At 35.1% G+C, this 24,077-nt stretch overlaps 2 protein-coding genes across 18 annotated transcripts in view; one reads left to right on the plus strand and one right to left on the minus strand.

Moving 5' to 3' along the window:
- The window catches only part of LOC125665821 (dnaJ homolog subfamily B member 6-like), a 33,839-nt gene extending 25,392 nt beyond the window's left edge, over positions 1-8,447 (minus strand). For 4 of the 17 annotated variants that reach the window (XM_056151034.1, XM_056151019.1, XM_056151016.1 and 1 more), the window contains exon 1: positions 8,362-8,408. The gene's annotated coding sequence lies outside the window, so the exon portion shown is untranslated. Of the gene's footprint in view, positions 1-3,635; positions 3,742-3,828; positions 4,080-4,935; positions 5,089-8,361 lie in introns of those variants that run through there. The other 13 variants (XM_048898718.2, XM_048898717.2, XM_048898710.2 and 10 more) reach the window with 8 other exon arrangements.
- A 204-nt stretch (positions 8,448-8,651) lies between these two features.
- LOC125665819 (polyribonucleotide 5'-hydroxyl-kinase Clp1-like) overlaps positions 8,652-24,077 on the plus strand; it is a 28,441-nt gene continuing 13,015 nt past the window's right edge. Inside the window, exons 1-8 of the mRNA XM_048898708.2 lie at positions 8,652-8,812; positions 10,624-10,707; positions 12,779-12,892; positions 13,646-13,771; positions 15,632-15,745; positions 18,190-18,388; positions 19,123-19,212; positions 21,193-21,293. Coding sequence (XP_048754665.1) covers positions 8,798-8,812; positions 10,624-10,707; positions 12,779-12,892; positions 13,646-13,771; positions 15,632-15,745; positions 18,190-18,388; positions 19,123-19,212; positions 21,193-21,293 — 843 coding nt within the window. The 5' untranslated portion in view covers positions 8,652-8,797. The remainder of the gene's footprint in view (positions 8,813-10,623; positions 10,708-12,778; positions 12,893-13,645; positions 13,772-15,631; positions 15,746-18,189; positions 18,389-19,122; positions 19,213-21,192; positions 21,294-24,077) is intronic.

Genomic DNA, 24,077 nt, shown 5'->3' on the forward strand with positions numbered 1-24,077 from the left:
GTGTTCTGTGTCACTACAATGTGTGTTCTGTGTCATAATACTGTGTGTTCTGTGTCGCTACATTGTGTGTTCAGTGTCACAATACTGTGTGTTCTGTGTCACTATAGATACTGCCTGTGTCACTATAGATATTGTCTGTGTCACTATAGAAACTGTCTGTATCACTATAGATACTGTTTGTGTCACTATAGAAACTGTCTGTGTCACTATAGATACTGTTTGTATCACTATAGATACAGTGTATGTCACTATAGATACAGTGTATGTCACTATAGACACTGTCTATGTGACCCTATAGATAATTTCTGTTGCTAAAGATACTTTCTGTCGCTATAGGTACTGTCTGTCACTATAGATACTATGTGTGCCACTATACATACTGTTTGTGTCACTATAGATATTGTCTGTGTTACTATAGATACTGTCTGTGTTACTATAGATACTGTTTATGTCACTATAGACACAGTGTATGTCACTATAGATACAGTGTATGTCACTATAGATACAGTGTATGTCACTATAGATACTGTCTGTATTACTATAGACATTGTCTGTGTTACTATAGATACTGCCTGTGTAACTATAAATATTGTCTGTGTCACTATAGATACTGTCTGTGTTACTATAGATACTGTCTGTGTCATTATAGATACTGTCTGTGTCATTATAGATACTGTCTGTGTTACTATAGATACTGCCTGTGTCACTATAGATACTGTCTGTGTCACTATAGATACTGTCTGTGTCACTATAGATACTGTCTGTGTTACTATAGATACTGTCTGTGTTACTATAGATACTGTCTGTGTTACTATAGATACTGTCTGTGTCACTATAGATACTGTCTGTGTTACTATATAGATACTGTCTGTGTCATTATAGATACTGTCTGTGTTACTATAGATATTGTCTGTGTCACTATAGATATTGTCTATGTCACCCCATAGATGTTTTATGTTACTATAGATACTTTCTGTCACTACAGATACTTTCTATCACTATAGATACATTGTCAAGATAGATAATTTCTGTCACTATAAATACTTTCTGTCACTACAGATACTGTCTGTAACTATAGATACATTCTGTCACTATAGATACTGTCTGTCACTATAGATACTTTCTGTAACTATAGATACATTCTGTCGCTATAGATACTTTTTGTCACTATAGATACTGCTGTCACTAATAGATACTTTCTGTCACTATAGATACTGCCTGTCAGATACTTTCTGTCACTATAGATACATTCTGTTACTACAGATACTGCCTGTCAGTTACTTTTTGTCTGTGTTGCTATAGATACATTCTGTTACTACAGATACTGCCTGTCAGATACTTTCTGTCACTACAGATACATTCTGTTACTACAGATACTGCCTGTCAGATACTTTCTGTCACTATAGATACATTCTGTTACTACAGATACTGCCTGTCATATACTTTCTGTCACTACAGATACTTTCTGTCTGTGTCTCTATAAATACTTTCTGTCTGTGTTGCTATAGACAAAGAGTACTGATAATCATTAAGATGATATAAAATTTGTTTACTCCTAATAAAACAATTTCTTGAAAGTATTTACTCCATACCAAACCAGTACTACTGCCAATCATAAATATTTCTGACATCCCCTTTCTGTTTGAAAGATCCTGATCAGGGTCTAAATCTACATGTATCAATACATTATAAATCTCATAGATTACAATCTGATCATAGTCTATGGCATGATAAAGAATCCTCACTGCTCAATGGCCGTAAGTGCTCAGCATAAGCCTAAATTTTGCAGCCCTTCACCCGCAGTGGTGACGTCTTCATATGAATGAAAAATTCTCAAGAGGGACGTTAAACAATATTCAATCAATCGATCTAACTATAAATAGATTAAGATCTGATCCGAGTCTATATATAGCTATAAATAGATTAAGATCTGATCAGTCTTGCTATACTCACATTTAATTCAGCTATATTTGGTTCAGTAAACAGTGAATTACCTTCTACAATGATTCAGTTGCTTGAGGCGCATTAAAACTAACAATTAATATCAACTGGAAGACATGCAGGGCTTTATCATTCCACTGCTCTGTCATCTTTCACTTCATTGCATATATTGCATGTACACACATTTAAATCCCTTACTCTTCTGTAAGAGCAAGTTAACACCCTAATTAAGAAATCTCTATCCAATTGTTAAAGAACAATCTAATTAAGAAATCTCTATCCAATTGTTAAAGAACAATCTAATTAAGAAATCTCTATCCAATTGTTAAAGAACACTCTAATTAAGAAATCTCTATCCAATTGTTAAAGAACAATCTAATTAAGAAATCTCTATCCAATTGTTAAAGAACACTCTAATTAAGAAATCTCTATCCAATTGTTAAAGAACAATCTAATTAAGAAATCTCTATCCAATTGTTAAAGAACAATCTAATTAAGAAATCTCTATCCAATTGTTAAAGAACACTCTAATTAAGAAATCTCTATCCAATTGTTAAAGAACAATCTAATTAAGAAATCTCTATCCAATTGTTAAAGAACACTCTAATTAAGAAATCTCTATCCAATTGTTAAAGAACAATCTAATTAAGAAATCTCTATCCAATTGTTAAAGAACAATCTAATTAAGAAATCTCTATCCAATTGTTAAAGAACAATCTAATTAAGAAATCTCTATCCAATTGTTAAAGAACACTCTAATTAAGAAATATCTATCCAATTGTTAAAGAACAATCTAATTAAGAAATCTCTATCCAATTGTTAAAGAACAATCTAATTAAGAAATCTCTATCCAATTGTTAAAGAATAACAATGTGCAATACAGAGTACAAGAAACCCGAATCATAATATTACTTGGAATAAAAACAAAGAAACATTAAAAAAAAAAAACTCACAAAAAATGAAAAATCTTAGATCACTTAAAACTAAACACAAGCACTCTTAAGCTGCCACACTACAGCAATCCTTATTGACAATAAAGATAGAATAATAGATTCACATTTATTGAGTCTCCAATACTTATATGAATGACCTTGACCTATCACATAACTTTGAACTAAGTCTACGGACAGAGGCACATAATTTCGAGACCATGCTGTACACCATAGAAATTTAATATCCATGATGAAAAGTGAAAGATATATATGTACAATAATATTTTGAGATCAAAAACTTTCAAATTTACTTTATTTAGTCAAAAAATGCAGTTTTAGTACAAATTTAAAACCCCTGCTGGACTCGAACACGTGATCTACAGTTCAGTAGTTGACGTGCTAACCTGCTGAGCTACTCAGCTAGGCGATGATTTTTTAAATGAATAGACAAATATTGCTGATATTTATATTTTTATCCATGTTTTAAAAGGAAGTCGGCCATTATGACGATGCAGAGTACCTTGATCCTTTAATAATGTAACAAAAATAGAAAATCATATTGGTGCTTTTGTTTCATTGTGAAGAGAGTTGAATTACATTAGTTTTAAGATCAACATGAAGAGCAATTTAGGTACATGGGCCTGATTATGAATTATCATTAAGATAGTCATTGTGAAAATACGGTTGACAAATAGACAAAATATGATTTAATTGTTCAAATATTCAACTCAGAATAGATTGTAAATACACTAGCTCTCATACCTAAGCTGACCACCAGCTTTACATCTTTTGACTGACGGTATAGGAGTTCTATTTCTATTAAAAAGCTCCTCCTTTTCTGTGCATGAGATGCAGCCTTACAGGTGATAAACTGAATTCTCTGACAACAAATATATCTACACACCAACCAACACAGTGCCTCCCCCATAGATACCAGTCTGATAACATCACCCACCTGCTTTTCCCATTCAGCACCGAGAGCTCTTGTAGCAATTCAACAATCTCCTAAAATATCTCCAAAACAATTCAGATCAATCCCAACCTGAGAGGATTGAAGCATTCCTTAGAACACCTCCAACATCTCCCATAAACACAATGTCTACAATCTTTAACAGTTTGCAAAATTTTTGAATTGCTTGCTCTGAATCATCAACAGCTAACAACATGGTACAAACAGATCTGAACGTCAGCTTTGCCATTACTAATAGCAATTTTTTGCTTCCAAACTAAAAATAGATGGAAATGCCACAAATTCAGAGTCAATTTATTTCAATTGTGATTTTAAAATGGGAAATAGTATTTATCACTGACCCAAGACTTGCATTTTTACGCTATGGCTGTGGAAAAGATATGAATGAGAAATTGAGGACATATGCATAACAATATTTTGAAATTGAAAACTTTCAAATTTACTTTATTTCGTCAAAAAATGCAGTTTTAGTAGGAAGTAACCTATAAAGGTATTAAAAATCCCTGCTGATTATGGACTCGATCGAACTTGCGATTTACAGATCAGCAGTTGACACGCTGAGTATATACTGAGTTACTCAGCTAAGCAATTAAATCTAAAGGGAATAGACAAATATTGCCAATTTTTGAAATGTTTGAAAAGGAAGTCAGCCATTACGGCAATGTAGAATATATGCCTCCTTCAATACCAAGCATTTGGCGAAGGAGCAATCACTTCTAATAGAAGTTTCATCACCAAAGCACAACATTGATTATTATAATACTGCCTACTATTTGTTAGAATTCTACAGTGTACCTCACATAAACTGGTAACCTTGACCTTCGACCTCAAGTCATCCTTTCACGTATAAGTTTCATTGTTCTCAAATAGCATTTCAGTACATTTAATAAAAGTGTCATCATTTATAATCAACAGTATACAGATACAGGAGCCATCAATAGTAGAACTTTACAGGTGCCATCAACAATACTTCAGATACAGATGCTGTTTAGCAAAAAAATCCAACCAAGATTTCACTTCTTATAAATACCCAAAGCCAAACTCAAATCTTTGCTGTAATAGAAAAGATATACAAAAAATAAAACTACTTACATCATAAATAAATCCCTAGAGAAGAAAGTTTGCCTCACATCTTGAGTGGGGGAGAGAAATAAACATATCTAAGGGCAACACCACATTCCTACAGAGCCAAATTTAGAACCAGGCACAAAGTGAGTCAGCACTGACAAAGTTCTCTTACAGCTGTAAAGTGGCAGGGAGGGGGGAGACTGTCAATCAAATTAATTAAGAGAGAGGCAGATCGAGAGAAAGAAAGTGAGAGAGGCTGCTGGCTAGCCTACAGAAGGATTTAAATCAATTCTGTTGTTCTCACAAATAAAAATATATTTTAGTCTGATTATAACTTCACTGGTTCTTTTAGCATGTTTATTTTGATTGTCATGTGACTATGAGAGCTGATGAAGGCTTGATTTTCATGAGATTGATATTTTCCAAAGACGATTCACTTTACAAGAAGAGGCTCACAGGCCTTATCAGTCACCTGAGTATTAGTTAAAAGTATCACTAAGCCCCAAGGGCTGTGAAATCTGTAATAACGACTGTCACAATGTTCCTAGTCTATACACCTTTGCTAAATTCTAATATTCAGCAGCAGTATAAAACAAGATTGTGTTCTTCTAACACTATTTAACTATTTTGGACTCACCCTATGCAGTTACAGAACCCTGAGGTTGCAAAATTCACAATTTTAGTACATCTCTATTTGCTTTTTCTACATTTGTAAATAAGCATGGATAGTATCAGCAAAACTAAAGAAGAAGACTTTCAAATGATAGAGACATCGAGTTATTTTGTTGTTGTCACAATGAGTTATACCTCTCTTTCCTCCTGTTCCTCATCAATAACTGCATGATACTCTTTTCTTTCATTAATGACTTGAACAGGTTATCTTTAACTAACTTGTTTACATCATTTTGTGTCACCCCCACCTCACTTCACACCTCATTCACCACAGATTTTCACTGCACAGTACAACAAGATGACAACAAATGTTTGTTTTAATTAAAAGCTTGCTCGCTGTCATCCATATAAAGTATTCCAAGTCTTCAAACAAGTGTGGAAAATTGTTCATTTCTCGATAAAAATGTCACCCAAAAATGTAAATACCGTATATACTCACCTATAAGTCGGATTTTTGGGAGTTAAATTTCGGTCCAAAACTCTATGTCCGACTTATAGGAGTGTCCTAAGAAGATTTATTAGCATTTTTCTGGATGGCGTAATGTATAGCGTAGTATTTTTTAAACTACAAAAACATGGACGAAATAAACAAAATAGTAACTGTTTAATTTGCTGAGAATAAAAAGTGAAATATCGATGTCATATCCCAAAACATTATTGGAACACAGATAAATACATAATAGTATTGATATGAAATTGATTTGTTGGGGAAAAATATCAAATATCGGCGCATTTCTTAAAATATTATTTGAAACACAGGTAAAAACTTTAGAGCATTGATTTGAAATTGTCAATTACCAATTCTTGGAAAAATGTTGGACCGACTTATAAATGGGTCAATGGTAATTCCCTCCAAAATAACCTAAAAACTATACAACCGACTTAGTCTTATAGGTGAACCGACTTATAGGCGAGTATATACGGTAAGCAACATTAGTCTTATCTTAGCTAGAACGGTCTTTGTTGGTCTCTTCACCAAGAGTTCACTTGAAATGGGACAATCATCAACGAGCAAAATGATGGAAGATATGTTTTGTTTCTTAATCCAAGTGAAAAGGGAAACCATTTTATCTGAGTTCTAGTTTGCTTGGTCTTTGACCTTTGTATCTGAGTCCCAGTTTGTGTCCTTAAGTTTGACCTTTAAGTCCATGGAGATCATTCAAATCTCATAGTCTCTACATATTGCATCATGTGTCATGTGACTCCAAATGAAAGAGGAAATCATTTTTAAACGAGGTACCGTGAGCAATGCTTACTAAGAATACCCCCTGCTTACCCCAATCTCCCAAAGGGTGTTGTTAAAAGGTATAAATTACCTCTTTCCTGAATGTAAAAAAGAACGGATAACACTTAAGAGCCCGGAAACCAATGTGTCTACAGATGGACCAACTGACAATAGTTGGGGGGGGGGGGGGGGTATAAAAACCTATAAACTGTTTTACAACACAATTATTTTAACCTTCGACCTCTTAACCTCTGGCCCAAAATGGGAATCATCCTCTTACCATGAAGAGTCCGTGTGAAGTAAGGTGCCATGACCAGGAAACCGTTTTCCAAATGTTCAAGTCTTAATATCTCTTGATCCCCAAGATAGACAAGAGTCATCAGATTCCCCATCTCATGCTAGACTGTGTGTGAAGTATTACGACTCCATGTAAAAAGTGCAACTACTTAATAACATGCTGAAGACCCGAAAACCAATCTCTGTTGACGGACATTTTTATAAAATCTTATTCTTAATCTTGTACCCATAAACTCAAAACAGAACTTCTCAGACCTGAACGATATACAATCACTGACATTCTGCTTTAGCCATTCTATTGCATGGGCTCTTGTAAAGAAGTCGGGTTAAATCCTTGTCCATACAATGGCAGTGTCGAAATTGTTCAAAAACTGCGCAATTGTACAACAGTACCTGTGCGATCTTCATAAATTTCTCTTGGAACAAAGTCCTTGAGACAGTTGTGTAAAGCCTCCCAGGAGACTACGATCTCCACACAATTAATTTTGTTGCCCAAATGTATTTTTAATAAGATATTGTGCATTGCTGTCCGGTCAGCACACTTCCGCGAAATGACCGTGCAGAAATGGTGCAATTTACATGTGTGCAGACTGTCTTACAACTAACTTTAAACATTATATCATAGAGGCCATGGAGTCAATGATTTCATGGTAAATCTCACAGTCACTGCCTGCAATCCCACAGAAAGGTAGATATATGATCAGGTTTTGGGCCCCGTGGGAGCATGCAGCGCAGGCCAATTGTATATCTACGTATTTTTAATGATGACTTATATCTGACCATATGAACTGAGAATTGCAAATTACTGCAAATCAAAAACTTTCGTATCATAAATTTTTGAATACTTGGATGTTTCAAGGCAAAATGCACATATGTTTATATCAAAGTTTGACTGCTCAGTATTTCAATTATCAATATAGGCCTAGCTAGTATAACAATTGATAAAATAAATACTGAACATATTTACAATGTAAATGTAGCAGTTTTACTACTGCTTCTTCTTCCACCCCTTTAAAGATGTTCTGAAGCTGCATATGTATCAAAGAAGTATAAAGGGCCAGAAATGAACTGAAAATAAATATTCTCTCTTCATAGAACCATCTGCTGTGTTACTCACTCACCTGGCCACATTCATAATATTGCACCGTATTCTACTTGTAAAACATGCACAATACTATGATAAGGAAATGATATATCTTAAGGAGAATGTATTCTGGTTAAAGAGAGTGCAAGTAAAAACATACAAATCTACTTACTTGCAACAATGCAATGGCTATAATGTTATCTTAGCAAGTTTAATTCCATGCATTTATTCCTATCGAAGAAGCGTCCAGGAGACTATGGGTTTTGCTAATGCCAGTAAACATATCAAAATTTAATGAAAATAGAGAAAAAAAGTATTAATGGTTAATTTTCGTTTTGTTATTCATTTCTAGTAATTATATCTATACATTTTAGTATTTTTCATTTTACAGGTATTGTTGATGTAAAATTTAACACCTTTTGTACGTCATAAATCCCTGCGTAAAATAGCCAATTTTCCGAACCGGAAGTTTTGGTTTTTCAAGCTGCACGCTGACTATCATATGCTGCAATAACTGGAATAAACATCTTTGTAGAGCATGCATAAGTAGAGGAAACGAACCCAAACTTTAAATGTGTTATTAGACTAATGAAGAAGTAAGAACAGTCATGAGCGAGGAAAAGGTAAGATACGATCTCCAGAAACCAGCTGACAGTCATGAACTGATTGAAGTTGACACCGATTCAAATATTTCTGGCTGGTACATCACAAGAGTTTGAAATTTTATCATTAAAGTCAATAAAATGCACTTGATTGACCAAGCTATGAGCTATGTGTAAGCTTAGCGAAGTTTGAAATTTTATCTATAAAGTCAATAAAATGCATTTGATTGTCATTGACCGAATTTGACCAAGCCAGGCCATGAACTATGCTAGTCCGAAATATCTGACGTTTTCCTGGCTTTTTTATGATTTTGATATTTGCCGTGCCAGGAAAACGTCAGAACCGACGCCATTATATAAACGGGAAGTGTCGCCGCCTCCAGTTGGAGGCGGCATTCTCAAGCTGAATTCATTATTAAAGTCATAACTAATCAATAAAACGATGCTTCTTGTACTTATTAATATTGATTAAAAAAAAATATCACTCTAAAATTTGATAACAGAAGTACACAATTGTAGTCAACCAAATTTTCGCTGTCACTTGAGCTAAAGAATCATGTGACTCAAAACAAAGCTCGACAGTTTGTTAAAATGTTTTCAGGATACGTTTAAATGTGATAAAAGAACCCATAAAATCGATATTAGTAAGTACAGGAAGCATTAATTGTTTTATTGATTAGTTTAACATTGATTTCGGCTCGCAAGTATTTAAAATAGGCCCAAGAATGCCGCCTTTAACTGCAGGCGACGAAATTTCCAATTTACATAATGGCGCCGGTTCTGACGTTTTCCTGGCACTGCAAATATCAAAATTATAAAAAAGCCATGAAAACATCAGATATTTCGGACTAGAGCTATGCATGCGTACGCATAGCTCATGGCTTGGTCAATCAAGTGCATTTTATTGACTTTATTGATAAAATTTTAAACTTAATGGATACTTTAAATTAGGCCACAGGGATTTGACGCAATCTAAGCAAACTGGTATATATAAGTACCAGTTTGCTTAGATTGTATCAAAACCCTACACTTGCATTAGGCCTAGGATAATGCCAGCAAGATTTGTCAAGACTGGATAATTTGACTGACACCTTCGGAACATTTACAAAGAGCATTTCACAACCGCTGTTCTCCGTTTCATCTCGTAATGCAGCAGGGATTTTTTTAGGGTCTGTATGGGGCCGAAATAAGGCCCCACTCCCAATGCTATAAACGAGGTATTTTTCCCAAATTTTGCTTTGATATTCTCAAAAAATGAAAACAAATGAAGCAGGGTAGCCTAATTGTTCATAAAACTTTTTCACAGGCCCACCGATTATAATTTTTACTTCAAAATTGTTAAGTAAACCTAATTTTTTGGCCTCTTCTTATTTGAATGAGGTAAGCTTTGAACAAATTAAAAGTCAGAAGGAGTCCAATTATACCTAAATACACTCTGGGTTGGTTTTCCCCCCTGGCTACTTCTTTGTATGAAACATTTTTCCCAATTTCAAACATATGTCGCTATTTTTCCCAATTGGAAAAGCCCAGACCCTTGAAATCAAGACCTTAAAAAACCCTGTGCAGTTCAGAATGTATTTTAATTTATTTTTAATCACTTGATCTTTGTAAATACTGATTACTTATTTTTGAAAACTGTAAATATCATCAAGGCCATGCATGTGTTGGCAAGTAATATTAAGTGACTGGATGTTTGTTGTACTTTGAAGAAGCATCAACTCTCTGCTCAAATAAACAAATCCTGCTTGTTGACTAAGAAGATAATTTATCGTCAAATTCTTATCGAAGTTAGAAATTACTGCACGGATTGTTCCTTGTTCTTCACATTGTAGAACGTAGAGGAGTATCGACTGAACGTGGATGAGGAGCTGCGCTTTGAGGTTGAGGCAGCTAGCAATGCCACAGTACAGATGGAGGTAAATCACAACTGTTGCCTGAATAAAGAACACATTATTTACCATAACCTTGATAATGTAAATTCAAATATGATGTAAATTCGATCATGTTACCATGTACAGTAAAACACAGTTACAGTGAACACACTTATAATGAATTTACGCTCACAGTCTTTGTGTTTAATGATTTTTACCACAAGCCCATCGGGCAAGTAAGAGTGCAAAATTTGGTAGCCCAAATAAAGTTTTACTAGCCCAAATGCTATGCAAGAATGATTCAACATGATCCGAAGTTTCAAGTTTGAACATTTTAATTTATTAAGTATTACAATACAAGTTTAAAACGAGAGTTCAAGCTCTCTTTCAACTTCTAATTCTGTCATTTCAGTCAGATTTTTCGGAATCATCCAATGTTTTAATTCTTCTAATTCTTCATCATCACTCTCATCCTAAAAGAGTGAAAACTAGGGTTGTTAACTACATACATTCTGAACGTCTGATGCGGTCGCTTGTGGTATTTTACTTTAGGTTAAAATGCTTGTACGCCATTTTCTATTTTCGTGTTCACTTACAGAATCAATTCTGAATTATCCGAGCTGGACACGAACTCACAATTTTGAATTTGCAATGCTATCCTTTCCGCATCAGATGCAAAATATGAGACCATCATTGTATTCAAGCCAGGGGCAGTTCTTCTGCCAAAGACGCTGATCATTTTCTTTGTCGCTTTGTTTCTCATTCTTCTTAGTGCCAACTTTCTCTTTTCCTTTGTAAAAACTGGTTGTTTCGCCGATTTCCTACCAGGAATCATGGAATCATAATCCCCGCAGGAAATGTGTACTGGCCCACCCACCGGTTTGATTTTCAAGCCATAAGCTCTTTCTTTTTCATACTGTTTACCTACATGTTCATGTACATTGTATGTGTTTATGTAAGTTCTGCCAAACTTTCCCTCGCTTATCAACCTCATGTGTAAATAGTCCTGCTTGGAAATATTAGACCAGTCATCTTCGCTAGCCAAGGGTTTTTGGTAAAACCCTTGGCTAGCGAAGTTGGAGACCAGTTTGTCTTGTGGTTGAGTATCTGGAAGATCTTGTTCCTTTTCAATACTACACAGGCTAAATCTTGACCAGTGAAATACAAATGGAAACGTCTTTGATTCAATGTTGCAATGTTTGACAATGCCACATGTAGCACGCGGTGGACAAGTTGAATGACAATTGATATTAGCTATAAACGCTGTAATTGAATGACAATATTGGTATTTTATTAAATGCTGTAATGTTGTAAATTGGTTTAAAGGTAAATTGTATCATTTAATGATAATGTGAAGCAGTAGCCATGACTGTAGAGTAATCATTTCTGAACAATATAATTGTAATAAACAATGATGGTAGATTAAGCTCTCATGGTCAGGCTTATGAAGATGTGACTAATACTAGTAAAAACAAGAATAAAAACAAGAAAAGCCCAAGAAAAGCCCAGAAAAATAATCTGCTGATCCTAAATTTAAGAATTTTAGATATCTAAGTTCCTTTATAAATGTGGTTTACATTTTAGAATAATCAGAATTTATTGTGACTCATCAAAATTTTCTTGGATTTGGCCTTTACAAAAAGCTGCGAGTCATGAGCTAGTCTCAATGAAATCTTACAGAGAGCCTTGTACATTGACCTTTGTTTGAAAAAGTCCTTTCTTGTATTAACTTTGGCCTTATCAGTGAGCATTCCTGTATATTTGGTAAAGAGGGGCCTTATGATAAGGTTTTCTCAATAGTACATGTAATTAGAACAGAATGCTGCCATTAGACTTGCTCAAAAAGTGTCTATGTTGTTTTTATTACTTTATCATTTCGTTCAAATTTTTCTGTGTTTCAGAAGTCTAAATATCTGCTCTCTACCATACTTAATGTCACCATATTATGTTTGGCATTATTAAAATGTATTTTAAAAGAGAGCACTGATTATTAAACATAGAGAATTGAGCAAGTCGATGCTGCCATATACAGTACATATAGCAGAGTCATGCATGTTTCACATCTTTTATTTTCAAATTCTGATTTATGGAATGTGTTTTCTAACTCTTTATGCAGCTTCTGGAGGGAATGGCAGAGATGTTTGGATCAGAATTGACAAAGGGAAAAGTCTACAACTTTGACCAGGGGGCAAAAGTAGCCATCTTTACATGGCATGGCTGTTTAATCAAGATATCCTTTTTATAACCATGATGCAACACCATCTCAATATTACTGTAATATATACACTGTTAGGAAATTTCTCGAGAGCCCGGATATTTTTGAACACGCGGGCGGATATTATTTTTTGATAATATTATAATTGAATTTATTACAAATAGAAGCGGCGAATCCGACGAACTAGATTACAAATTGGCATGGCCTAATGGGGAAAAGGTCATCCTTATTTGTTAAAAAGCAATTTTGTCAACTTATATGAATTAATGTGTTGATTAATTGATTGTATCTTGTTTAATGTCTCACTCAAGAATTTTTCACTCATATAGAAACGTCACCAAGACTGGTGAAAGCCTTTGCTTGGTGCTTACTGCCATTGAGCAGTGAGGGTTCTTTAGCGTGTCACACCTACTATATGACATGGGGTATCCATTTTTAAGGTCATCTCCAAGGACCCATAACATTCACATCTGATGCCGAGCGTTTGGCGATGGAACTGTCACTACCTGTTTTAACAATTTAGGTTTGTCACACCCAGGATTGGAACTCCGGCCTTCCGCATGCGGGGTGAACGCTCTAACCTCTAGACCACCGCAGCGGTAATTGCTAATGAGAATTCGTTCAAATTTCATCAAGGTTTTGTAATGCATCCAATCAAATGATCCATGCAAATTAATCGTGTGTAATGTTTTCTCGGCATGTTTGTGATGAGTAGAAAGATGATTATTAGTTTTGATGGCATCTGTGTATCCTTGACAAACTGTTTACCTGCAAGGAAGAACAGAGGTAGCGTATGTTGCTAAGGAAACACCCATGGTGATGTACATAAATACCCATGCTGCACTTGAACAAATGAGAGAAAAGGCGGAGATGGACAATACCAGGGGGCCAAGGGTAGGTAACTGGTGGTGGCATTCAATTTCGTAACTGTTATTATGTCTATAATGTATAATTTATGTGCCCTGCTAATGGCTATGTTATTTATTTACAGGTGATGTTGACGTGATTCTGTTGTTGTTTATTTACAGGTGATGTTGACGTAACTGCAATAATGTAGCCCTCTCTGATTTTTTGATTTTTTTTTTTAGGGAGAGGGCTACAACTTAGGATCTCCGTAATGGTGCAAATGTGGGAGTGATTCACTCCCGCAACATTTGCGCTCATTCTAAACATTTCCTGACTTTCTTTACGTAAATAAAATGATATTCTATGTTTCTCAGTCAATATATAAATTTACAACCTGCAATTTAAGATTTGTCAGGCTCTATTCTACCGTTTTCAACAATTTCGATAAATTCCAATTTCTCGATTCATATTTGTGCGCCATGTTTGATGTACTGAAGTTTCAACTTCCGATTGTCAAGTCCTTTGCATATGTCATATAAGGTAGTATTTACATCAATGGACAAGTATGGAGACGAAAGCTATTTCGTCGGTATTGAAAAGGTTTGAATTTAATATCAAGTTAAAAACCGAATAACAGAGTGTAAATTCTTTCTGCAACAATATGATTTTCCTTTCTTTGTCGAAGTGGCTCGAGTAACTACATTTTCGCGCTGATTGTCAATGTTTAGGTTTTTCATTAGATCCACCTACGAGATCTCGCGATAACAAGCATGGCGGAGCAGACGAAGAATTTTGCATGCTGTACATTATATTTAATGAAAAACACCTTTATTAGACATGCCCGAGCACAAAGTATGTACTCCTTTTGGTGTAAACAATATTTGGGACTAATACACAGAGTTTATTATCGGTTATTCATAAAATTATTTTGCACCATTACGGAGATCCTATGGAATTGTAGCCCTATCTCGAAAACGTCAGAATAAAAAAAAATTGGATAGGGCTACATTATTGCAGCCAATGTTGACGTGATTCTGATGTTGTTTATTTACAGGTGATGTTGACGTGATTCTGTTGTTATTTATTTACAGATGATGTTGTTTATTTACAGGGGATGTTGACGTGATTCTGATGTTGTTTATTTACAGGGGATGTTGACGTGATTCTGTTGTTATTTATTTACAGGTGATGTTGACGTGATTCTGATGTTGTTTATTTACAGGGGATGTTGACGTTATTCTGATGTTGTTTATTTACAGGTGATTTTGACGTGATTCTGATGTTGTTTATTTACAGGTGATGTTGACATGATCCAGATGTTGTTTATTTACAGGGGATGTTGACGTGATTCTGATGTTGTTTATTTACAGGGGATGTTGACGTGATTCTGTTGTTATTTATTTACAGGTGATGTTGACGTGATTCTGATGTTGTTTATTTACAGGGGATGTTGACGTTATTCTGATGTTGTTTATTTACAGGTGATTTTGACGTGATTCTGATGTTGTTTATTTACAGGTGATGTTGACATGATCCAGATGTTGTTTATTTACAGGGGATGTTGACGTGATTCTGATGTTGTTTATTTACAGGGGATGTTGACGTGATTCTGTTGTTGTTTATTTACAGGGGATGTTGACATGATCCAGATGTTGTTTATTTACAGGGGATGTTGATGTGATTCTGATGTTTTTTATTTACAGGGGATGTTGACGTGATTCTGATGTTGTTTATTTACAGGGGATGTTGACGTGATTCTGTTGTTATTCATTTACAGGGGATGTTGACGTGATTCTGTTGTTGTTTATTTACAGATGATGTTGACATGATTCTGATGTTGTTTATTTACAGATGATGTTGTTTATTTGCAAGTGATGTTGACATGATCCTGATTTTGTTTATTTACAGGTGATGTTGGTGGGTCCCACTGATGTTGGGAAGAGCACTGTGTCCCGTCTCTTGTTGAACTACGCCACCAGGCTAGGGAGAGCACCCATTTTTGTTGACTTGGATGTTGGACAGGTGTTGTGTTTGACAATTATTTGATTTCATTTAAAAAAAAATTTAATGGTAGGTTTTTCGCCTGATCTGAGGTCGGAGTTATGAAATGATTTAAGTTGTATGAGTAGATACAAGTACATGTAGTACTTTTCATGTAAAGATTTAGTTCCTTTGTATCATATCAAAATGGATTATAGGCCTTTCAGAAATTGCAATGTTTACTGTAATACATAGCAGTTTTATTTCGTCTGTCGTAGAGGTTAAGGTTTTTTTAAACTGTTGATTTGACGCAACAAGTAAGATGTCAGATTTTCGCTAGAGATGTTTAACTAAGGTCAAATGATCAAAGCAGTCTGGAATGGGATGCAGGGAACAAAGAGAGGTAACTCAGGGTAACTCCTGAATTATCAGGGTATATAGGGCTGGGTATTATCTTGAAATTTCGTATTGCGATAACTTATATACTGTATTGCAATACATATTCCAATGTTTTCACTAAGAATTAAAATGAATATATCATAAGTAAGAAAACGCATTACCCCAATCAGCCATGTACCTCAACAATCACTTGACTCTACACTAATTAAGGTAGTACTCTACATCGTCATAATGGCTGACTTCCTTTAAAAACATGGATGAAAAAATCGATATCAGCAATATTTGACTTTTCCTTTTCCATTTAAATACCTAGCCGAGTAGCTCAGTAGGTTAGAATACCGACTGCTGACCTGTAGGTCGCAGGTTCGAGAGCAGCAGGGGTTTTAGATTTTTTTCAGATTACCTTCTCCTAAAACTGTATTTTTTGACAAAATAAAGTAAATTTGAAAATTTTCAACTTCAAAATATTTTTGTACATATCCTCCACTTTTCATCTACATCAAATTTCTCTGGTGTAGCACACCTCCTTAAGTGTTTTGATGGTGTGATACGAGGTTACAATGTTGAAATAATTAATATGATTGAGAAATAAATAGAATTATAGCTGCATGCAAATCCACCTCATCAGGAGTCTATTTGTACTTTACAATTAATATGCAATTTGATAATTTTATAATTGATAATATGAGCATATCCCCTGAAGTTTAATTGTGCTTATGAAACAATGAGTAGATCAGAAATCTCCCTGGAGGATGTGCTTTTGTTTTATTTTTGGAATTCCAGGGTTGTATTTGGTGACAAAACGTCGCACTGTGGTTTTTTGAGGGGTTGCTTTCATTTGCATCTGGTTCGATTGTAGTTATCAAATACCGCTTGTATATTTTGATTGATTTCATTATGGCTATAGCCCTTTTTGCATACGTGTGTAGGGTTTCATTAGTGGTATGTGCATTGTAGACTGCATGGATTTCACAATTTTATGATTACAATACAAGAAACTTCCAGCCAGAACTTTGTAGAATTAATTATGTCCTCTTCCAGTCAGAACTTTGTAGACTAAGGATTGATTATGTCCTCTTCCAGTCAGAACTTTGTAGACTAAGGATTAAGTCCTCTTCCAACTGAAACAATACATGTAAAACTTATACGGTACCAATTTTGATGCACCGGATGCACATTTCGACAAATAATGTCTCTTCAGTGATGCTCAAACTGAAATATGGGAAATCCGAAATAACAATAAACTTATAAGAACTAAAAAGAAAAACAGAGTGCCAAAGACTGGAATTAAATTCGTCTAAGGATCAGAGTTATGCATGAGGGAGATAATCCTTAATTTTGAAATGAATTTCTAAATTTTATTACAGCAATTAAATATACAACCATATACATGTATAGTGTTAAACTTTTTTTGTTTTCTTTAACTTGAGATGTCCGTATGCAAATTAATTAGTATGAACAAGTGATGATAACAAACAGATATCAATCTCATGAATTCTATAATGAATTCAAGGAAGACAGACACATAAATGACACACAGCTAATTAATTATGACACACAGCTAATTAATTATGATATACAGCTAATTAATTATGACACATGCAACATGCTCAACCCATCAGTCTTAAGGCGTTACACCCAGGTTTCCTTCTCTCATGCAGTATAAGAATTGTACCTGCTCTCATACAGTATAAGAATTGTACTTGCATATAAAACAAAAATATGCCAATTAATAAAGGATCAATATTTCGAAACTACATTATTTATTGCATGTGGAAACTGTTGAAATCTGCCAAACATTCCAAATGTCAGAATTACCCGACAGATGGTAACCTTTACCAAGAATTGTGCAGAGTGTGATTGTGCTCCAAAATACAGAAATAGCAGATATTAATTTGAAAGTCTGGAAATATTTTTTCAGGTGGTCACAAAGAGCAAATCGACTATCAGACCTTATGATATGAGCCTACATGTACATGTATAGTAATCTCTCCAAAGCACCATACAAAATGAAGATCACTATAAAAAAGAAAAAAGAAAAGAAAAAGTTTGTAACAAAGACTTGTGACTTTCTTCTCTGTTTGCAGGGTCAGGTGTCCATACCCGGTACTGTGGGTGCAGTCGTGGTCGAGCGACCAGCAGATGTAGAAGAAGGTTTCCACCTGAACGCTCCACTGGTTTTTCACTATGGTCACACTTCCCCCTCCACCAATCCGCAGCTGTACAAATTACTGGTGTCAAGAATGGCTGAAGTCACCAACATGAAGTGTGACAAACAGCGCAAAGGTCATTATCTGTTAACTGAAGGGGGGGGGGGGGGGGGGGGGGGGGGGGCTGACAACAACAAAACAGTACAGACCATGTACATCCATATTATACCACATTCTCACCACAACTGTACAGACCATGTAAATCTATACTATACCACATTCTCACCACAACTGTACAGACCATGTAAATCTATACTAAACCACATTCTCACCACAACTGTACAGACCATGTAAATCTATACTATACCACATTCTCACCCCAAAGTTAAGCTTTTCTGCTATACACTGTCACAGGTTTTCATTACGAGACTTTGCAGAATCACATTCATTACTTTAAAAATTCATATTTAAGGGGATGGGTGTGTAAGAAAAGGGAGGTAAGCGCCAAATATTTAACGAATAGAGGTAGAACTGTTGTTTTTATTTCCCTCAATTATTGTATTCTGTTTGTAGTCATTGTCATATTTAACAAGAACAGATAGAATGGTTGTTTTTATTTAACTAATAGAGATAGAATCGTTGTTTTTATTTAACTAATAGAGATAGAACCGTTGTTTTTATTTAATGAATAGAGATAGGACCGTTGTTTTTATTTAATGAATAGAGATAGGACCGTTGTTTTTATTTAATGAATAGAGATAGAACCGTTGTTTTTATTTAATGAATAGAGATAGGATCATTGTTTTTATTTAATGAATAGAGATAGGACCGTTGTTTTTATTTCCCTCAATTCATGTATTCTGTTTGTAGTCAGTGTCAGCGGAGTAATCATAAACACTGGGGGGTGGATCAAAGGTGGTGGATATGACTCTCTGAAGCATGCAGCAGGATCTTTCGAAGGTTTGTACATGTTTCTAGTTAGTCTGTCTGTTAAACATAATTCTCCCATTCCTGCTAATATTAAATTTTACTCCGGACAGTCTTTTCTTCTTCATGTGTCATTGTTGCATTTGTTAATTTACTCTGACCTTTGACCTCACACTTCTACAGTCCGAGTTCTCTGGATGATGTATAACAGGATTGAGACATGTTAACAACTTTTTCTTGTGTCTCGCTGATTTTCTCCCAACTTATTATCTTTGTACATTCCCAAACATCATTCAGCAAGCTTCATGTCTTTGTGTTACACAAGAAAATATCATTCAGGAGTAACAGTGTGTGTAAGGCGGTACCAGGGTTTGACGCATGTGGTGTGGTGTGTGGTCGCCTGTGATGGTGATCACATTACATCTTTGAACTTTTGGTCATATCTTTGTTTCACTTTGCTTTATTTGGTTCTCTTATCTACAGTTTTCTACATTTACTTTTTTGAGCAGTAGACCAGTCAAACTAGTTCAAATGATTTTCACTAGACCTGACCCTACATCCACTAGCCCTGACCAACTTTCAAGAAACAAAAATGATAGTTTCTCCATATTCAAATACTTATCTCAAATGACAAATGTTAAGTTTAAACTAAAACATAAAATTATCTATTTGTCCCATCAAAAATGTTTAGTCTCATCATTGATGCTTTTATTTTAAAACACAACATTTTCAGTTTAAATTCTACCCAGCACGGAATTTCTTCAGTTCTTTTAGAATAAAAGACCTTATTAACCATTTTTTTTTAAATTTCTATTTCTTAAGCCTGCTTTGTTTCTACCCAACCTTTTCTTTTCTCTTGGGGAATCTTTGTGTGAGGATGAGAAGCTGTTATTTAAAAAGAAACATTCCCGCACAGTCATATGTTAACACCGAAAAAGATGACGTAATTTATTAATTTGATAAAAAAAATTCTTATATTTAATTCAAGTAAACTGTTTTTTAAATTAATTTCAATTTATATCAAATTATCCAAAACAAAACTTTACACACATTCACATTTTTAATCAACAATCAGTAGAACATCACATAATCACGTAAAACATCACTTCCGACTGCGACTTTCGTTACAACTAAAAATAGAGATCATGTCACCATGTGGTTAAAAATTATGCGCAGAGTTTTTACAGTTAATTTTTAGTTAAGAATAAAATATTTTTTGGTTTAAAATAAAGTTTCTTGTTTATTTTTAACACGACCAGTTGGACTAGTAAACCAACATTTTACACAACCGGACCTATCATTTAGTAGACTCGGTTGGTCAGACATGCATTACTATCACACTCTGGGTACCTACAAAGCTGCTGTGTTTTACACATACATTTGTTGAGTGTGTAATTTTGAGAGATTTTTAACAAGCATTTGCTAGGAACTTTTTGTTCAGTCCAAGTTTGACCAAAGTAATGAAGTCTATTTAATAGTTTGTGAACAACCAGACAGGAAATTTGATGAATTCGATGACCTTGTCTAGCTGTGCACAAATGTCTGTAAAACAAGTTAAAATGAAACATGTTGAGAGTTAGAAAAAATTTACTCTTCTTAATTGATATGGAAACTAAGTATATATTTTAATTGATGAATTAAAGTGTAAATAGCTTATATGTCTAGATACTGCACGTGGTTTTAATTTCACGGTGCTGAACGTTCGCGGTTTTCCATATTGGTCTAATTGCGGTGGTTTTATTTTCGCGGAATTCAAATTTTATTTTGATTACTGGAAACTGTTCAAAACGTATTGTGCCACTCTTGCAAAATGATTGCGGTTGTTTTAATTTCGTGGAAAATCCCCGACCGCGAAGATAGTGAAATTAAAACCACCGCAATCATTTCCCCGTTTACAGTATTAGCTTACGTTTGAATTACATGTATAGCAGTAAAATCTAAATATGAATATGAAATGATATTGATTCATGTGATTGAAATAGTTTTAAATGATGTGCTACTGTTGGATTTCAGTGGATGTGATCATAGTCCTTGATCAGGAGAGACTTTATAATGAATTGAAGAGGGACATGCCAGAATTTGTCAAAGTCATTCTACTGCCGAAGTCAGGAGGGGTAGGTCTCACTCTCTAGGAGAGCTTGTTGTTTGTTATACAGTGTGTGTCTCACTATCTAGGAGATTATTGTTTGTTATACAGCATTATGTGAGTGAAAGATTCTCGAGAGGGACGTTAAACACTACACAATCAGTCAATCTTTAGTGCTATTTATACTAAATTGAAACTAAATAGATGGTTAGAAAGGGCGGGTATAGTCATTTAGCAAAATTTTAATCAAATTTGATGATCCCATGAGTAGGGGTTTTGATATATAGGGTGGGGCCAAATGGTCAGTTATTAGATTTGTGAACAATATAAATTTTTCTTGATAACTGTCATTTCAATTCTTTTCAAATTTGGTATGAAGCATCTTTGGAACAAGGGAGACATAAATTGTAAATTTCAGGATTCCTGCACTCCTCTTAGGAGTGGAGAAAAAATGGCCCAAAATTGACCATTTTTCAAAACTCTTCTTCTCTACAACTGCACATGTTTAAGAAAAACTAAATGCATAGTGATATAAAGCAGGATGGCCTCTACCAAAATTGTAAATTTCATGATCCCCAGGGTAGGGGTTGTAACCCCAGGGCGGGGCCAAACTTAGTATATAATGTTTATGTGCAAAACAGTTAAACAATATCTTCTTTAGTGTTATTGATACTAAGGGCTATTCCAGAAATAAATACATGGGGGGGTCGGGAGGCACCTTTTGTATATACCAAGCACCCATAAAAAAAAAAAAAAATTACCCCATGACCCATCAAATTAATAAACTCATTTTACAATGACCCATCTAATAAAAAAAAAACTAACCAGACCCACCACAAAAATATTTTTAAAAATGAAAATGGTATAAATCTCGCGAGGTTTTCAAGACAAACATTCTAGTCAATGATGCGGTAATGCCTGTGCGACATTGTATCACAGTAGTTTTGAAGAAACGATGTCACATCAACAATCAAAGGCATCTATGGCGGGAATGTTGGAAAGATTGGGAGTCCAAACGATGCTATTATCATGAAATGGGTATGGATATGTTTTTCCACGAATCGTTCGTCTTCTAATGGAGCCCGCGCCCGGAGGCCTCTATATCACCATCACACCGACTGATAAATATAACGCATCGGTACCCTCGTATAAATCAACTAAGGTTTGCCTATTTTTATTAGAAAACGGAATACCTATTGGTTTCAAAATATTCCCAAAATCGATGCACTGTAAACTGTAATAATCTACAGAACAGAGTTCGCCGCCATCACGTCCAAAGGGACCCTACTAAACGCGCCTCTAATTTGAAGAGTGCCGTAAAAGTTATGCGCAGCAAAGAGCGACAACTCGAATAGTTCTATGTTACTTCCGATTTCCGATTTCGAAAGCACGTTTTCAATTTTCCCTCCTACGTTTTGTAACCAACACGACAAGAGCGACAATAAAAATATTCTGAAAACTCAACACCCACGTGGCACAAAATAAAACAATAGAAACTACCCACTACCCATAATAAATATTTTTTTAACAGTCCAACCACGGACCAATTAAAATATGAAAAAATACGACCACCCATACAAAAAAATATCGTTTGCCGCCCGACCCCCCCATTTGATCATTTCTGGAACAGCCCTAAATTAAAACTGAATGGATATTTAGAAGGAGCAGGGAGTCCTTCACCAAAATTGTAAATTAGATGATCCCCGGGGTAGGGGTAGTAAATTAGATGATCCCCTGGGTAGGGGTAGTAAATTAGATGATCTCCGGGGTAGGGGTAGTAAATTAGATGATCCCCGTGGTAGGGGTAGTAAATTAGATGATCCCCGGGGTAGGGGTAGTAAATTAGATGATCCCCTGGGTAGGGGTAGTAAATTAGATGATCTCCGGGGTAGGGGTAGTAAATTAGATGATCCCCGTGGTAGGGGTAGTAAATTAGATGATCCCCTGGGTAGGAGTAGTAAATTAGATGATCCCCGTGGTAGGGGTAGTAAATTAGATGATCCCCGGGGTAGGGGTAGGGTGGGGCCAAACTTATTATGTAGTATTCATGTGTAAGTTCGCTGATACTGTATAAAATCTAAATGCATACTAAAGGAATAGCAGAAAAGGATGTACAAGAAAGGGTGAATTTCACAACCCTGGGTGGATCCTAATTAGTCATATCTTTTAATGTTTTATTGCAATACGCCAGTTTCGAGATACGAACTCTTCTGTATAGGAGATGCATTTAGTGGAACTTTGAATGCCTAAGTGGGACAGAGTGGATATACAGCCAACGAGGAAGATGATGAAATGTATTAAAAGCGGCTTCTCTTTAAATACGTAAATGTTGGAAATACTAAATACTATTGAAAGAAATGTTTTACCGAAGTGGAAACATAAAAACAATGTCATATTTGCAAAAAATATCTTGGATATGGTACTTATGACGAACGAAATAACATGATAGGATAAGAATTCTATGTATTTAATTACTCCCTAAATACTTATCACTTACTTAGTTTGTGTATCAGTCGAATTCGGGTTATCAAACAGCGTATGAGAAACTTACTGAGTACATTCACTTACGCTGTGATGAATATCTGTCCCACTCCCGCGTGTAAACAAATTCTTTAGTGCCTTACTATGTACGAGAGTTCTCCAAAGGGAAATAACTCGGATGTATTTCGAAACCGGCGTATTGGTTGTCGTGCGTTAACAATTGATCATTTTTAATTTCTTCTTAATAACTACCTGTCCGATTCTTTTCAAATTTGATATGAAGCATCATTGGGAAATGGGGGACATAAATTGTAAATTTCAGGACTCCAGC

Source organism: Ostrea edulis, chromosome 10 (assembly GCF_947568905.1).
Source record: "Ostrea edulis chromosome 10, xbOstEdul1.1, whole genome shotgun sequence".
In the NCBI taxonomy this organism is placed as follows: Eukaryota; Metazoa; Mollusca; class Bivalvia; order Ostreida; family Ostreidae; genus Ostrea; species Ostrea edulis.